At 38.7% G+C, this 13,305-nt stretch overlaps 3 protein-coding genes across 3 annotated transcripts; all 3 read left to right on the forward strand.

Annotated features, from left to right (window-relative positions):
• The first annotated feature begins 2,032 nt into the window (after positions 1–2,032).
• On the forward strand, positions 2,033–3,124 carry LOC141913332 (uncharacterized). The gene has a single exon (XM_074804836.1). It carries the CDS (start codon positions 2,033–2,035, stop codon positions 3,122–3,124), a length of 1,092 nt encoding a protein of 363 aa, XP_074660937.1.
• A 3,251-nt stretch (positions 3,125–6,375) lies between these two features.
• LOC141913333 (uncharacterized) lies at positions 6,376–7,455 on the forward strand. The gene has a single exon (XM_074804837.1). The coding sequence runs from the start codon at positions 6,376–6,378 to the stop codon at positions 7,453–7,455; it is 1,080 nt and encodes a 359-aa protein (XP_074660938.1).
• A 3,774-nt stretch (positions 7,456–11,229) lies between these two features.
• Positions 11,230–12,375, forward strand: LOC141913334 (uncharacterized). Its single transcript, XM_074804839.1, has one exon. It carries the CDS (start codon positions 11,230–11,232, stop codon positions 12,373–12,375), a length of 1,146 nt encoding a protein of 381 aa, XP_074660940.1.
• The last annotated feature ends 930 nt before the right edge of the window (positions 12,376–13,305 follow it).

Here is a 13,305-nt window from a genome sequence, read left to right on the forward strand (position 1 = left end):
ATCCTTCGGATATATATGATAATCGAAACAGCCTGTAATGTCTATATGCCTATATTTTGACCAAATCTAAAATTGACATCAATCAATCTTAATTTAAGAAGCGTAAAGGTCTTAGCTTATTTCATTTAGATAATAGAAAACAATGATACAGTAGGTGTGTGATACTGCTAACCACATATATAGATTCTTATCATAAAGGTAGGGGCACACGAGCGTATTTTTTCGCCCGATCGCGGCGAATTCATAAATCGCCCGAAAAAATAGCTCGTGTGATCACTCACGGCGACGAAAGCCGATCGTACGGCGAATCGCCCATATCAAACATGTTTAATCTTTTCGCCCGATTATCTACGCCCGCAAATTCGCTCATCTACCCGATGAACCAATAGGATGCATTGTTTATATTATATTCATGTGATTTGTTAACTCTCTCCCACTAAGTGCCAGTCGTTGACCGAATTTCGGTTTGATCACTACGTGTGCCCGCTCGTATCGGGCGTATAAATTCGTCGGCGAATTCGCTAACAGACGCAAAATATCGTTGATAGAAGATCGTTGGCGGTACATTGTATAACGAATGTGTTCTCTATGAGTTTGAAAAGGCCTGTTCTAGAATTTCGTTGGCGTTATGGCGTAGGGTGAGAAGTGCTATAACGAGAGCTATAGATACCAATGAACTGTGCACAAGGATATTCCTGGCGATATTACGGATGGTGGTTTAACGAGCTTTGACTGTATATCTAGTTTATACGTCCATGATAAATCTTAGATTCCAACTCTGAAGACCCGCATATGTTATAGATTGACTCATGTAATATAAACATTAGACACTAACTTCCTGGTGTAGTGACACTTCTTTCACTCATCTTGATGTTAGCAAGACTTCCAAGTAAAAATTATTACGGTAATAATTTTTATATTTTGGTAATACCAAAATATACGAAAATTGAAAAAAATTGAAAAGTTGTATTATCTATTCACAAGCAGCTGCGTGCGACAAGTCAGTGATGCACTTTGGGGGTTTAATCGTGGGCTTTAAAACGTTAGTTTGACCGCTTAACGACTTGCCGGACTACATAATTATACACTAGCCCTATGAAGCAGCCAAAACCAGTGAGACAGACACAGGTTCGATTGCCACAATCGAACCAATTAAAACACCACAAAGTAACCACTCGAACCATGCACGTGGTGGTTATTACGGATGAAAAATCGATCGTATAACGTATATTTTAAAACGTACAAGTGCGAGCATCACCAGGAAGGTATCACGCTCAGCATCATCACTACCGGTATATATACCCACAGGCAAGTATTTCATTCATCCATCTCATTTGCATATGGTTAGTTTTTTTGCCAAAAATATACGAATGAAAAACATTGGAACATACACAATGGTTTCCAACGGATGAATCTCACAGTTGATTATTGTCGCTTGTCGTCTTGTGCACGAATAATGTAATTCATATCGTCGTGTAAGGACTTTAAAAATGATATTGATAACGACAAAACAGTCGGGAATATAGCGAGTTTTTTGTCTACTCTCCCCGGTCAAAATCATCGAATATCGCTATACATAAGTTGATTTTTTTCATCTTTGAAATTATCAATCTCTGTAGAAAAATTCTATCATCGATCATTTTATTCAATTACAAAATTCACGATAACATGTCAGTTACCCTTAAAGGGTGGCCACTTACCTGGAAATCACGGAGAAGTCATTTTCTCAAGATTCAGGGAATTTAGACAAATAGCTAACAAGTCCGGGAAAAATTGTTGAGATAGCTCGCCAGATTGCGAGTAAAGTAAAACAGTTTCTGTCTATGTCTTACATGTATTTGACTGTGTTAATTGATTGGATTCTTGGTAGATCAACACGAGGAAAATAACGTGCATGTCAGGGAATAGTCAGGGAAAAGCCGGTCAAATGATTAGTGGCTACCCTGATTATTAGCGAAAGATTTCTTAAGATATTCATCAGATTTGTTCTTACGATTTTAGCATAGTATATTGGTATTAGATCACGCGAATCATGTTTACCCGTCTCAAGATAATTGGAATAGCCTGTTTCATCGTCACTTCGATGTTTTTGGTGTTTAGCGAGAATCTGAGGAACAGACTGCATGCAGCAGGGCTGGGGACAACGCAACACGTGATGCAAGTACCTGTTGTTTACAATGAAATTGTCGCCGATTTATTGGAACAGAATCTGCCCTTTACGGATAAAAACTGCGGTCACGTGCCTAAAAGAATACACCAGACGTGGAAAACTGAAAATATCCCGACTTCGTTCAAAAAATATATCACGTCTTGGGTGAAACTTCACCCCGATTGGGAATATTGGTTGTGGACCGATAGCATCGCCGACGAGTTCGTTAAACGCAGATTTCCTGCGTATTATCCGATGTACAAAAATTATGGACAGGGAATTCACAGAGCCGACGCGATTCGGTATTTCATACTCTATACGTTCGGTGGACTGTACGCTGATTTAGATATGGAAGCCTTGCGGCCATTCGATCATTTGCTGAACACCCACACGGCGATGATAACCGAAGATCATCCTGCCCATAGCGTCGTTTATTGGGGTCGACCGCGACCATCGACTTTAAACGCGTTAATGACGTCAACGCCAAAACATAAATATCTACGGAAAATAATCGAATATCTTCCCACAGCTGATAAAGCAACAAGTAAAGGTGATGTTGTTGATAAAACTGGTCCATTCATGACTGATGCGGTTTTAGTTGCGTATGAGAAATCCGTGGGCGGTGTGGGCAACAGAACCGTGTCGTTATGCGATGCAGTCTATTTTGCGCCATACAGTCGATTTATCCCTGACTTCGACCTCTTCAATGCGAAGCCGATTGTAAACGGATGTAAAAACCCCGGACCCCCTTCAACACCTCGAGGTAAAACTTGTGAAATGTTGAAACGCGACAATTTCAAGAATAAGCCACACGGACCGGAAGTGATGTCAAATCACGCATTCCATCACACGTATTACGATAAACCCGAATACAAGTTAGTGTTTACTGTTCGCGAAATCGTGAAAAAACCGTTCGACATCAAAACATTTATAGCCAATATGAAACCTGATAGAGACTTCGAGAAATTAGTTTGAGTATAAACTGAGAGAGTTTTGAATTTTCGCGCGAGAAAACCAAAATGTTTTGAATTCTCGCGCAAGAAAACCAAACTTTTTGAAAATCTTTTTATCGTTGCTCTAGCCGTACAGAAAGTACGGCCCGTTTAGTATGGCCCGAATCAGCCACCATAGATTTGACTACAAAAGCGCCTGTAATTCTGTTGGATTCGAACCGGCGCGGTACTGGTACCGATCCGACGCGTTCGTTGTTCTAAATTCAATGCCGTTGCTGAGGCAATTTTCGGACGTGGTTCATTGTGAAAATATTAAACGACTCAATCTCGATGTAAACATCACACATTCAATAAATTCTAGAATCACCCACGGTCATTTTGACTATTACTGTCGTTTTTCTCTTTGGACCGTGACGTATTCTTCCGGAACATCCCCCCCACGAAGCGCTAAACCGGACGAGCTCTGACGTCGACTTTTCAGCTAGTCAAATTCGGTTAAAAAGATATTGTGTAGTATCCACATATACGCGTTTATCAAAGGAACGTCCCCCAGCGCACGTCTTTTTACTTTTTTATGAATTTCGTGAACTCTCGTGAAAAATATGAACATTGTATGAACATGATATGAATTATTTACTCACTCACCAATTTACTCAATTAACCTGTTCTCCTCTGTATATATACCCCTGTTTTTAGTCTATATCTCACACCTGACGATGATATTTAGGGTGAGATCGAAACGTCGTGTCTTCTATATATTTTAGATTGAATGAATAAATTATTGTTTTTAAATTCTTTTAATCTGTAGATGGTGGGTTTTTATCTTATTATATGAACATTGTATCTAAATTTTTTGACACTGACATTTTAGGGGGTTCGTTCGCTATCCCCAAACAACCCCCCCCCCCCCACTCAACACGGCCAGTCATGCGACATTCGTAAACATGATTTTTTAAAAGCTGCAAGCACTTCTATGACATTACGGTTCGTAAACCATATGTAGCAGTAGTAGGTTAATTCATCTTGGAAACGGACGTGGATCCTATATACTTTTCCATCGATTTCTAGCGTTTTTCAAATTTGTCGTAGCATATGGTAAATATCGACTTTCCATTGTCACCGTTTGAATATCATCATATATTTTATGTTGCCGTGGAGGCGTAACGTCGCGTTGGCCCTCATTCACATCCAACCTTTTTCAAAGACCAGACTGATCTAAGAGGGTGATAGGATTATATTCGCTCATCCAAAAAGGTAAGATTTTCAAAGTAGTGAATGAAAGATATACGACACTAAATGTAACGGAATAATTATATATTTCTTCAAGTTTCACCTCATGATATTCTTCTCGATTTCCTTTTCTCAATCACGAAATAATCGACGGCGGAATTCCATCGGAATTCCAACTGTAGAAGAAACTGACAATATTATCATTAGCCTGCATGCCAAAATTGTTGTTACAAAGGAGAACGTAGTTCACATGACAATATCAAAGAATGGAAATATGCTTTATTTTTTTGGTTTTTCATGGTTTTTCATAGCTAGTGGAATATGCCCACTCAATCACTAATTAAATAGTGTTGCCGTGGGAGACACGTGGAGCCGCTGCGTAAAGCCCTTGAGTCACATTCAACCTTTTTTCGTGACAGAACCGAAATAAGAGGAGCGGTCCATATATTCACGTAAACAGATCTATATAGTAAAAGTCAAATGTATTGAATGAAAGATATGCGACACTAAAAGAAATGGAATGATAAACACGTCTTCCTTGAAATTAATTAATGTTGTTAACAAAATTACGAAGATTTCTTTCGCAGAGTGTATCCAGTCGATGAAACACGTTAAGCTGTTTAACCGGACTCGAAAACAGCTACTGATAATATCAGCCACATGCAAAAATTTTTACAACGGAGAACGTAGTTCAGATGGCAATCTAAGAAAGGATATTATGCTTTATTTGCAACTTATTGTAATTATATTGTATCGGTGGCAGCGCGATAGTTGGGCAGTACAGTCGAAATTTTTCTCTTCGCTATTTATTTAAACAAGACCGTTAGGAACAAAGCATATTGATAATACGGTGGAATTAACAGTCTCGACAGACTTATAACGATAGGGATAACAAATCAAGCAATATTAAATATATACAGTGTACAACAAAATGGAAAGTGTAAACGCATAAACTTTGATAAAATGAAACCATGGAACTATTTCATTGTCACGCCATTTCATATTATAGATATTTAATCAGCTTATTTTCAGTAATTTAGTCGTAGCTAACAAAAAAACCAATTTAATGCATAAACGTTCACCATTCACATATATACATGTATACATACAGTCTAAGCCTGGCTGATCGGAATATCATGTATATGTTTTATTTGGCCCTCGACGCATATCTTCAATCAACCACCGTTCTGATCCGGGTCAAGTCCTCTTATAATCATCAAAATTTAAAAGGAATAAAGCCCTAGATATTTCATTCAAATCTCGATGTCCAGGTTACTGGATATGTTTACCCTCGGGGAATAGTCGACAATCATGTGCTGAGCCCGTAAAGCTTGCGCTCCCCGGCAGGGATTCGATCCTCCGCATAAAATTAGTATTTTCGTTGAACCTGATTCCATCGAGGCTCGTCACCTATGGTGGCTGATTTGGCCCATACTAAAAAATGTTTCAAAAGAGCAACGATGAAAAAAAAAATTTTCACATTGGCCCGTTTTTTGGTTTTCTCGCGCGAGAATTCAAAACTTTTGGTTTTCAGTCACCGAGTACAGTCGCAATTGTTTACTAGAACTTTAATGAACATACTTTTTACAGCCTCTCCTTTTATTTACAGCCTCTCCTTTTATTTACAGCCTCTCCTTTTATTTACAGCCTCTCCTTTTATTTACAGCCTCTCCTTTTTACAGCCTCTCCATTTTATAGCCTCTCCTTTTTACAGCCTGTCCTTTTATTTACAGCCTCTCCTTTTACTACCTCTCCTTTTTACAGCCTCTCCTTTTTACTGCCTCTCCTTTTTACAGCCTCTCCTTTTATTTACAGCCTCTCCTTTTACTACCTCTCCTTTTTTACTGCCTCTCAACGAAACATTTGTGATAATAATCAGATTTTTTTGAATCCTTTAGCATGGTACGCATTAGACACATTTTGCTTGAACCAAATCGTCTCAAGATAATCGGATTGGTCAGCTTAATCCTAACTTCGTTGTTTTTGGTGTTCAACGCGCTGAGCGGCCTGAAAGCGGCAGTGTGTGGTTCAACGCAATCCTACATGATCGCATACGATGACGCCGTTGCCAATTTATTAGAACAGAACACGAGGAGCAGCCTGCAGGTGTTAGTGCATCGTGACGGTACCGTGAATGCTTCTACATCACAACACAGTATAAAGGTTCCCGTTATGTACAATGATATCGTTGCCATTTTACTGGAACAGTTTCACTTTACGGATAGTAAATGCGGTCACGTGCCTAAAAGAATACACCAGACCTGGAAAACTGAAAATATCCCGATTTCGTTTAAAAAGTATATCACGTCTTGGGTGAAACTTCACCCCGATTGGGAATATTGGTTGTGGACCGATAGCATGGCCGACGAGTTCGTTAAACGCAGATTTCCTGCGTATTACCCGATGTACAAAAATTATGAAGAGGGAATTCACAGAGCCGACGCGATTCGGTATTTCATACTCTATACGTTCGGTGGACTGTACGCTGATTTAGATATGGAAGCCTTCCGACCATTCGATCATTTGCTGAACACCCACACGGCGATGATACCCGAAGATCATCCGGCCCATAGCGTCGTTAATTGGAATCTGTCGCGACCTTCGACTTTAAACGCGTTAATGGCGTCAACGCCAAAACATAAATATCTACGGAAAATAATCGAATTTCTTCCGAGAGTGGATAAAGCAACAAGTAAAAGTGATGTTGTTTGCAAAACTGGTCCATTCCTGACTGATGCGGTTTTAGTTGCCTATGTGAAATCCGTGGGTTTTGAGGGCAACAGAACCGTGTCGTTATGCGATGCAGTCTATTTCGCGCCATACAGTCGATTCATTCCTGACTTTGACACGAATGCTTTACAGAGCATGAAAAACGGATGTAATAACCCCGGACCCCCTTCAACACCTCGAGGTAAAACTTGTGAAATGTTGAAACGCGACAATTTCAAGAATAAGCCACACGGACCGGAAGTGATGTCGAATCACGCATTTCACCACACGTATTACGATAAACCCGAATACAAGTTAGTGTTTTCCGTTCGCGAAATCGTGAAAAAACCGTTCGACATCAAAACATTGATAGCAAATATGAATCCCGATAGAGACTTCGAGAAATTAGTTTGAGTATAAACTGATTTTAACTATTACCGTTCCGTGATTCCACTCACCATTATACCCAGTTTTAAATACAATTTTAAAAAAAAACTGTGCTGTGGCGCAGATTTGACTACATAAAGCGCCGGTAATTCTGTGGGATTCCAACCGGCGCGGTACTGGTACCGATCCGACGCGTTCGTTATTCTAAATTCGATGCCGTTGCTAAGGCAATTTTCGGACGTGCTTCATGGTGAAATTAAGATGTAAACATCACACATTCAATAAATTCTAGAATCACCCGCCCAGTCAAAGCGGTCAATTTGACTAATACTGCCGTTTTTCTCTTTGGACCGTGACGTAATTCTTCCGGAACATCCCCACGAAGCGCTAAACCGGACGAGCTCTGACGTCATTTTTTCAGACTTTTCAGCTAGTCAAATTCAGTTAAAAAGATATTTTGTAGTATCCACATACACGCGTTTATCAAAGGAACGTCCCCCGGCATCCGGCAAATTTTTTGACGCTGAAATTTTAGGGGGTTCTTTCGCTATCCCCGAACCCCAACTCAACACGGCCGGTCATGCGACATTCGTAAACATGATTCTTAAGAGTTGCATGCACTTCTATGAAACTATTTCTAGTAAACCATATGTAGCAGTAGTAGGTTTACTCGTTGTTGTAGCAATAATGGAAAATATCCACTTTCCATTGTCATCGTTTGAATATCATCATATATTTTATGTTGCCGTGGAGGCGTAACGTCGCGTTGGCCCTTATTCACATCCAACCTTTTTCAAAGACCAGACTGATCTAAGAGGGTGATAGGATTATATTCGCTAATCCAAAAAGGTAAGATTCTATTAGTGGTGAAAGATATACGACACTAAATGTAACGGAATAATTATATATTTCTTCAAGTTTCACCTCATGATATTCTTCTCAATTAATTTCCTTTTTCTCAATCATGAAATAATCGACGGAATTCCATCGGAGTGTTTTTTTTCAAATCGATGAATAATGTTGAGCGTTTTTCAAAACAGTACAACTGTAGAAGAAACTGATAATATTATCATTAGCCTGCATGCCAAAATTGTTGTTACAAAGGAGGACGTAGTTCACATGACAATATCAAAAGAATGGAAATATGCTTTATTTGCAACTTGTAGTTATCCGCATGGTAGCCATGTCTGGGCATCCGATTCGGCCGAATATTGTATAGAATTTATCTCTATTCGAATACAGAAAAGTTACATTCTACAGAGAATCAAAATCAATTTTTGAAAAAGAAACATATTTAAGACTGATTAATACGGTACATGTTGATTAGGCCTAGCTGATCGGAACATAATAGCAACGTGTGCAAGATTATTCAGCATCGAGTACCGACGACACATATTTTCACATCGACCACCGTTCCGATCCGGGTCAAGTCCAAAATTCATAATGAAGCCCTATATATTCAATCATTGAGGTCCATGTTAACAGTTATAATATACCTTCCAACCAACCAGCGAAACAATTTGGTTCAAGTCCTCTTATTATCAAAATTTGAACAAGAAAAAAATAAAGCCCAATACTTTTAATTTATGTAATACTTGATGACTAGGTTTCCCGGTATCAGATTTCCCACGAAAGAGTAAACGAACAATAAATAGGTAGCCGAGCCCAAAGGTTTGCTGCGTTCTATTCCAAGCCAAGGAGATGGTCACTTCCACTAAGTTATAAGCTTGTTTAAAGAATTGGAGTTGAAATGAGACTCGATTAATTACTGCAGTGAATACGTCGAAATTCTTAACTGAATTAAAAACAAGGTTAGTGCCATATTGCTACACCTTCTATATTTCGTTTTTCCTTGAGAAATTCATATTTTTCCGCTAGCAAGGAAATTTTGTTATTCCGCATCGAATTGGCTTTTCCCTAGATGCAGAAAAAATACACGAAATAGTATTTCTTAATTCATAAATCAGAAAAAACTTTTTTTTTTCTCATGTCCCCAGGACGCTTCCGTAGTTCTGTTCTTCCGATATAGATAAGGTTTTTCGCTAGAGAGAATACAAATTTCGTTGTTCCGTAGCCTATCGAGGCTAATGAAGGATCGTCCTGGGGACATGCGATCGGAAAACAAAATTTTGGAATCAACTCTGATATTCTGATATAATAACTCCATGTAAAATCGCTAAGCTTACGATTGAATCGAAATTATTTTCCTCTGAAATGTCGGAAATAATTACAATTTGTTTTTAATCAGTTGAAATTGCCATAACTGTTGTCCCAGGGATATTTCCATTATGTGAACAAAAGTCTTTCGAATTCACTTTGAAAGAAAATCGTGGAACCAAATATTTAATGTAGATTGAATATTTAATGTAAAATATTTCATTCCGAGATATTTTCAGCTGAAAAAATTCGCCTCGTGTGTCACAAAATTGATTACTTACTGCTATTCGTCCTATATGAAATAGAAATGCCGTGAAAATGATAATTTCATGATTTTATGATTTTAGAAAATAATATCGATAATAATAGTATTTTTACGGATCCACCTGCAAGAATTTTGCAAAAACCAAAACATTTTTTCCAACAGTCCTTCCGAGATTTTATGTAGAAAAAAATACTTGAATAAAAACAAAAATCTATTTTCATTTCTTTCCTGTTCCCTTCCATTTTTATACGCCTATTATGAAAAAATTCTAAGAAGTATTTTTTATTTCTATTTTTTGCCCTTTGCCCTCCCATTATGTTTGTCTTGAAGTGATTCTTTTCTCAAGAAATAAAATCAAGACCTTACATCTGATTGATACAGCACAAAGCTGTATGCCACTGATCAAGTGTTATAGGTGTCCGTAGTTAGCCAGATTTGCGAGACCCGTGGGAGGGCACATAATTACCGAAGTATCCGGTGGCACCGCTTCTTCGAAGCATCCCCCGTGGCAGGGATTCCAACCCGATAGCATCGCGAGACTCTGCCACGGCACGAAACCGGGCCCATAGTCAAGGGTTAGGCTTAAGACCAAAACTATTTAAGTTATATAGCCTATCTAACAACTTAAGACCAGTATCATGATTTAAGACCGAGTTTCGATTATGGAACAGGAGACCCTGCAGTTCCGTATGGGCAGGTACCAGTCCTGTGCAGCCCACTGCACAAAAATCAATCGGCAGCGCCAAACAAATAGCCTGTCGTAAGCTATAATCGATTATTCAAATCCACAGAAAACACACGAATATAATATAATAACCAGGGTTGAAATGGAATGTGATTTCTGTTTCGCTGTATTTTATGGAACGCCATCCTAGCAAAAACTCTACATCGAATTTAAACAACGTATACTCACAAACTTACAACCAACTCACAAACGCTAACTATAACTGTTGAAAAATGCATCTTGGTTATAGAATTATAAACAAATTTTGTAAGATTGTGAGTTGGTTGCAAGATTGCGAGTACGTTGTTTAAATGCGATATAGAGTTTTTGCTAGGATGGCGTTCCATAGTATTTACAATCTGCGCACTCGGACAGGCAGGGTTTCGTGCTGAATCGATCGATGCACTAAGGTTCGAATCTCTGTTGAGGGAGGATACTTCTTAAGACGGGATACCGGGATTTTATACGTTGGTATAAATGGCAAACGACTGTTTAAAACGATTAATCCATTAAATCAAAATCTTTTCGGAGTTGCCATTTATAAAAAACCGATATAGAAAAAGCTGTTAACCAGAACTTTCATAAATTGTTTTGACAAGTCTCCCTCAACGTGAAACATTTTTGATATTTATAAGATTTTCTTTTCGATCCTAGCATGGTGCATATCGGATGGATTTTGCTTAAGCCAACTCATCTCAAGATAATTGGATTAGCCGGCTTTATCCTCACTTCGTTGTTTTTGTTGTTAAGCGAGAATATTATGAGGAACAGCCTGAAAGCATCATTGCATCGTCACGGTATCGTGAATGCTTCAATATCACCACATAGCATGAAGGTTCCCGTTGTATACAATGATATCGTGGCCGACATATTGGAACAGTTGCAGGTTAATGTAAGTAAATGCGGTCCCGTGCCTAAAAGAATACACCAGACGTGGAAAACTGAAAATATCCCGACTTCGTTCAAGAGACATATCACGTCTTGGGTGAAACTTCACCCCGATTGGGAATATTGGTTGTGGACCGATAGCATCGCCGACGAGTTCATTAAACGCAGATTTCCTGCGTATTACCCGATGTACAAAAATTATGGACAGGGAATTCACAGAGCCGACGCGATTCGGTATTTTATACTCTATACGTTCGGTGGACTGTACGCTGATTTAGATATGGAAGCCTTCCGACCATTCGATCATTTGCTGAACACCCACACGGCGATGATACCCGAAGATCATCCGGCCCATAGCGTCGTTTATTGGGGTCGACCACGACCATCGACTTTAAACGCGTTAATGACGTCAACGCCAAAACATAAATATCTACGGAAAATAATCGAACATCTTCCCAGAGCGAATAAAGCAACAAGCAAAAGTGATGTTCTTCGTAAAACCGGTCCATTCATGACTGATGCGGTTTTAGTTGCGTATGAGAAATCTGTGGGCAGTGAGAGTAACAGAACCGTGTCGTTATGCGATGCAGTCTATTTTGCGTCCTACAGTCGATTTATCCCTGACATTGACCTCTCCAATGCGAGGCCGATTGTAAACGGATGTAAAAACCCCGGACCCCCTTCAACACCTCGAGGTAAAACTTGTGAAATGTTGAAACGCGACAATTTCAAGAATAAGCCACACGGACCGGAAGTGATGTCAAATCACGCATTCCATCACACGTATTACGATAAACCCGAATACAAGTTAGTGTTTTCCGTTCGCGAAATCGTGAAAAAACCGTTCGACATCAAAACATTTATAGCCAATATGAAGCCCGATAGAGACTTCGAGAAATTAGTTCGAGTATAAACTGATTCTAAGTTGTACCGTTTCTAAACCCAGTGATCGAACCCCTTCTTATTAAAATGCAAGAAACATAAGTCAACTGGATATTCAACTTGTATTCATACCCTCATAGGCAGAGGTAAATATCTGCGGAACCGCGCCCGTATATACAAAGACTCAACCATAATCTTCCATACCTGATAAAAAAAGATTATTTAGCTGTGTTTCGCTTTGTAGATTTGCGGCAACTCTGTTTATTTATCAAACTTGATAACTTTAATTCATTCATGACTGATGATCAACTAAATTTTTGAGCTACTATGAACGACGCCGCCTGCACGAGACTGTAAACCGTATTTAGCGGTACGTTTTATACATACTGTAAGGAGAGTGATTAGAAAGTGACAGAGCTGAGGATTCAAGGGTCGAAATAGATTCATTTTCATGGTTTTTAAAAGCTATTGAAAAATGCGCACTCAATCACTAATTAAATAGTGTTGCCGTGGAGACACGTGGAGCCGCTGCGTAAAGCCCTTGAGTCACATTAGTAAAATTTAAATGTATTGAATGAAAGATATGTGACACTAAAAGTAACAGAATGATAAATTCCTTGAAGTTAATATCAATGATGTAATATCAATTTCGGATTCGAAAACAGCTACTGATAATATCAGCCACATGCCAAAAGTTTTACAAAGGAGAACGTAGTTCAGATGGCAATCTAAGAAAGGATATTATGCTTTATTTGCAACTTATTGTAATTATATTGTATTTATTTTAACAAGACCGTTAGGTACGAAACATATTGATAATATGGTGGAATTAACAGTCTCGACAGACTTATAACGATAGGGATAACAAATCAAGCAATATTAAATATATACAGTGTACAACAAAATGGAAAGTGTAAACGCATAAACTTTGATAAAATGAAACCATGGAACTATTTCATTG

Source organism: Tubulanus polymorphus, chromosome 11 (assembly GCF_964204645.1).
Source record: "Tubulanus polymorphus chromosome 11, tnTubPoly1.2, whole genome shotgun sequence".
In the NCBI taxonomy this organism is placed as follows: Eukaryota; Metazoa; Nemertea; class Palaeonemertea; order Tubulaniformes; family Tubulanidae; genus Tubulanus; species Tubulanus polymorphus.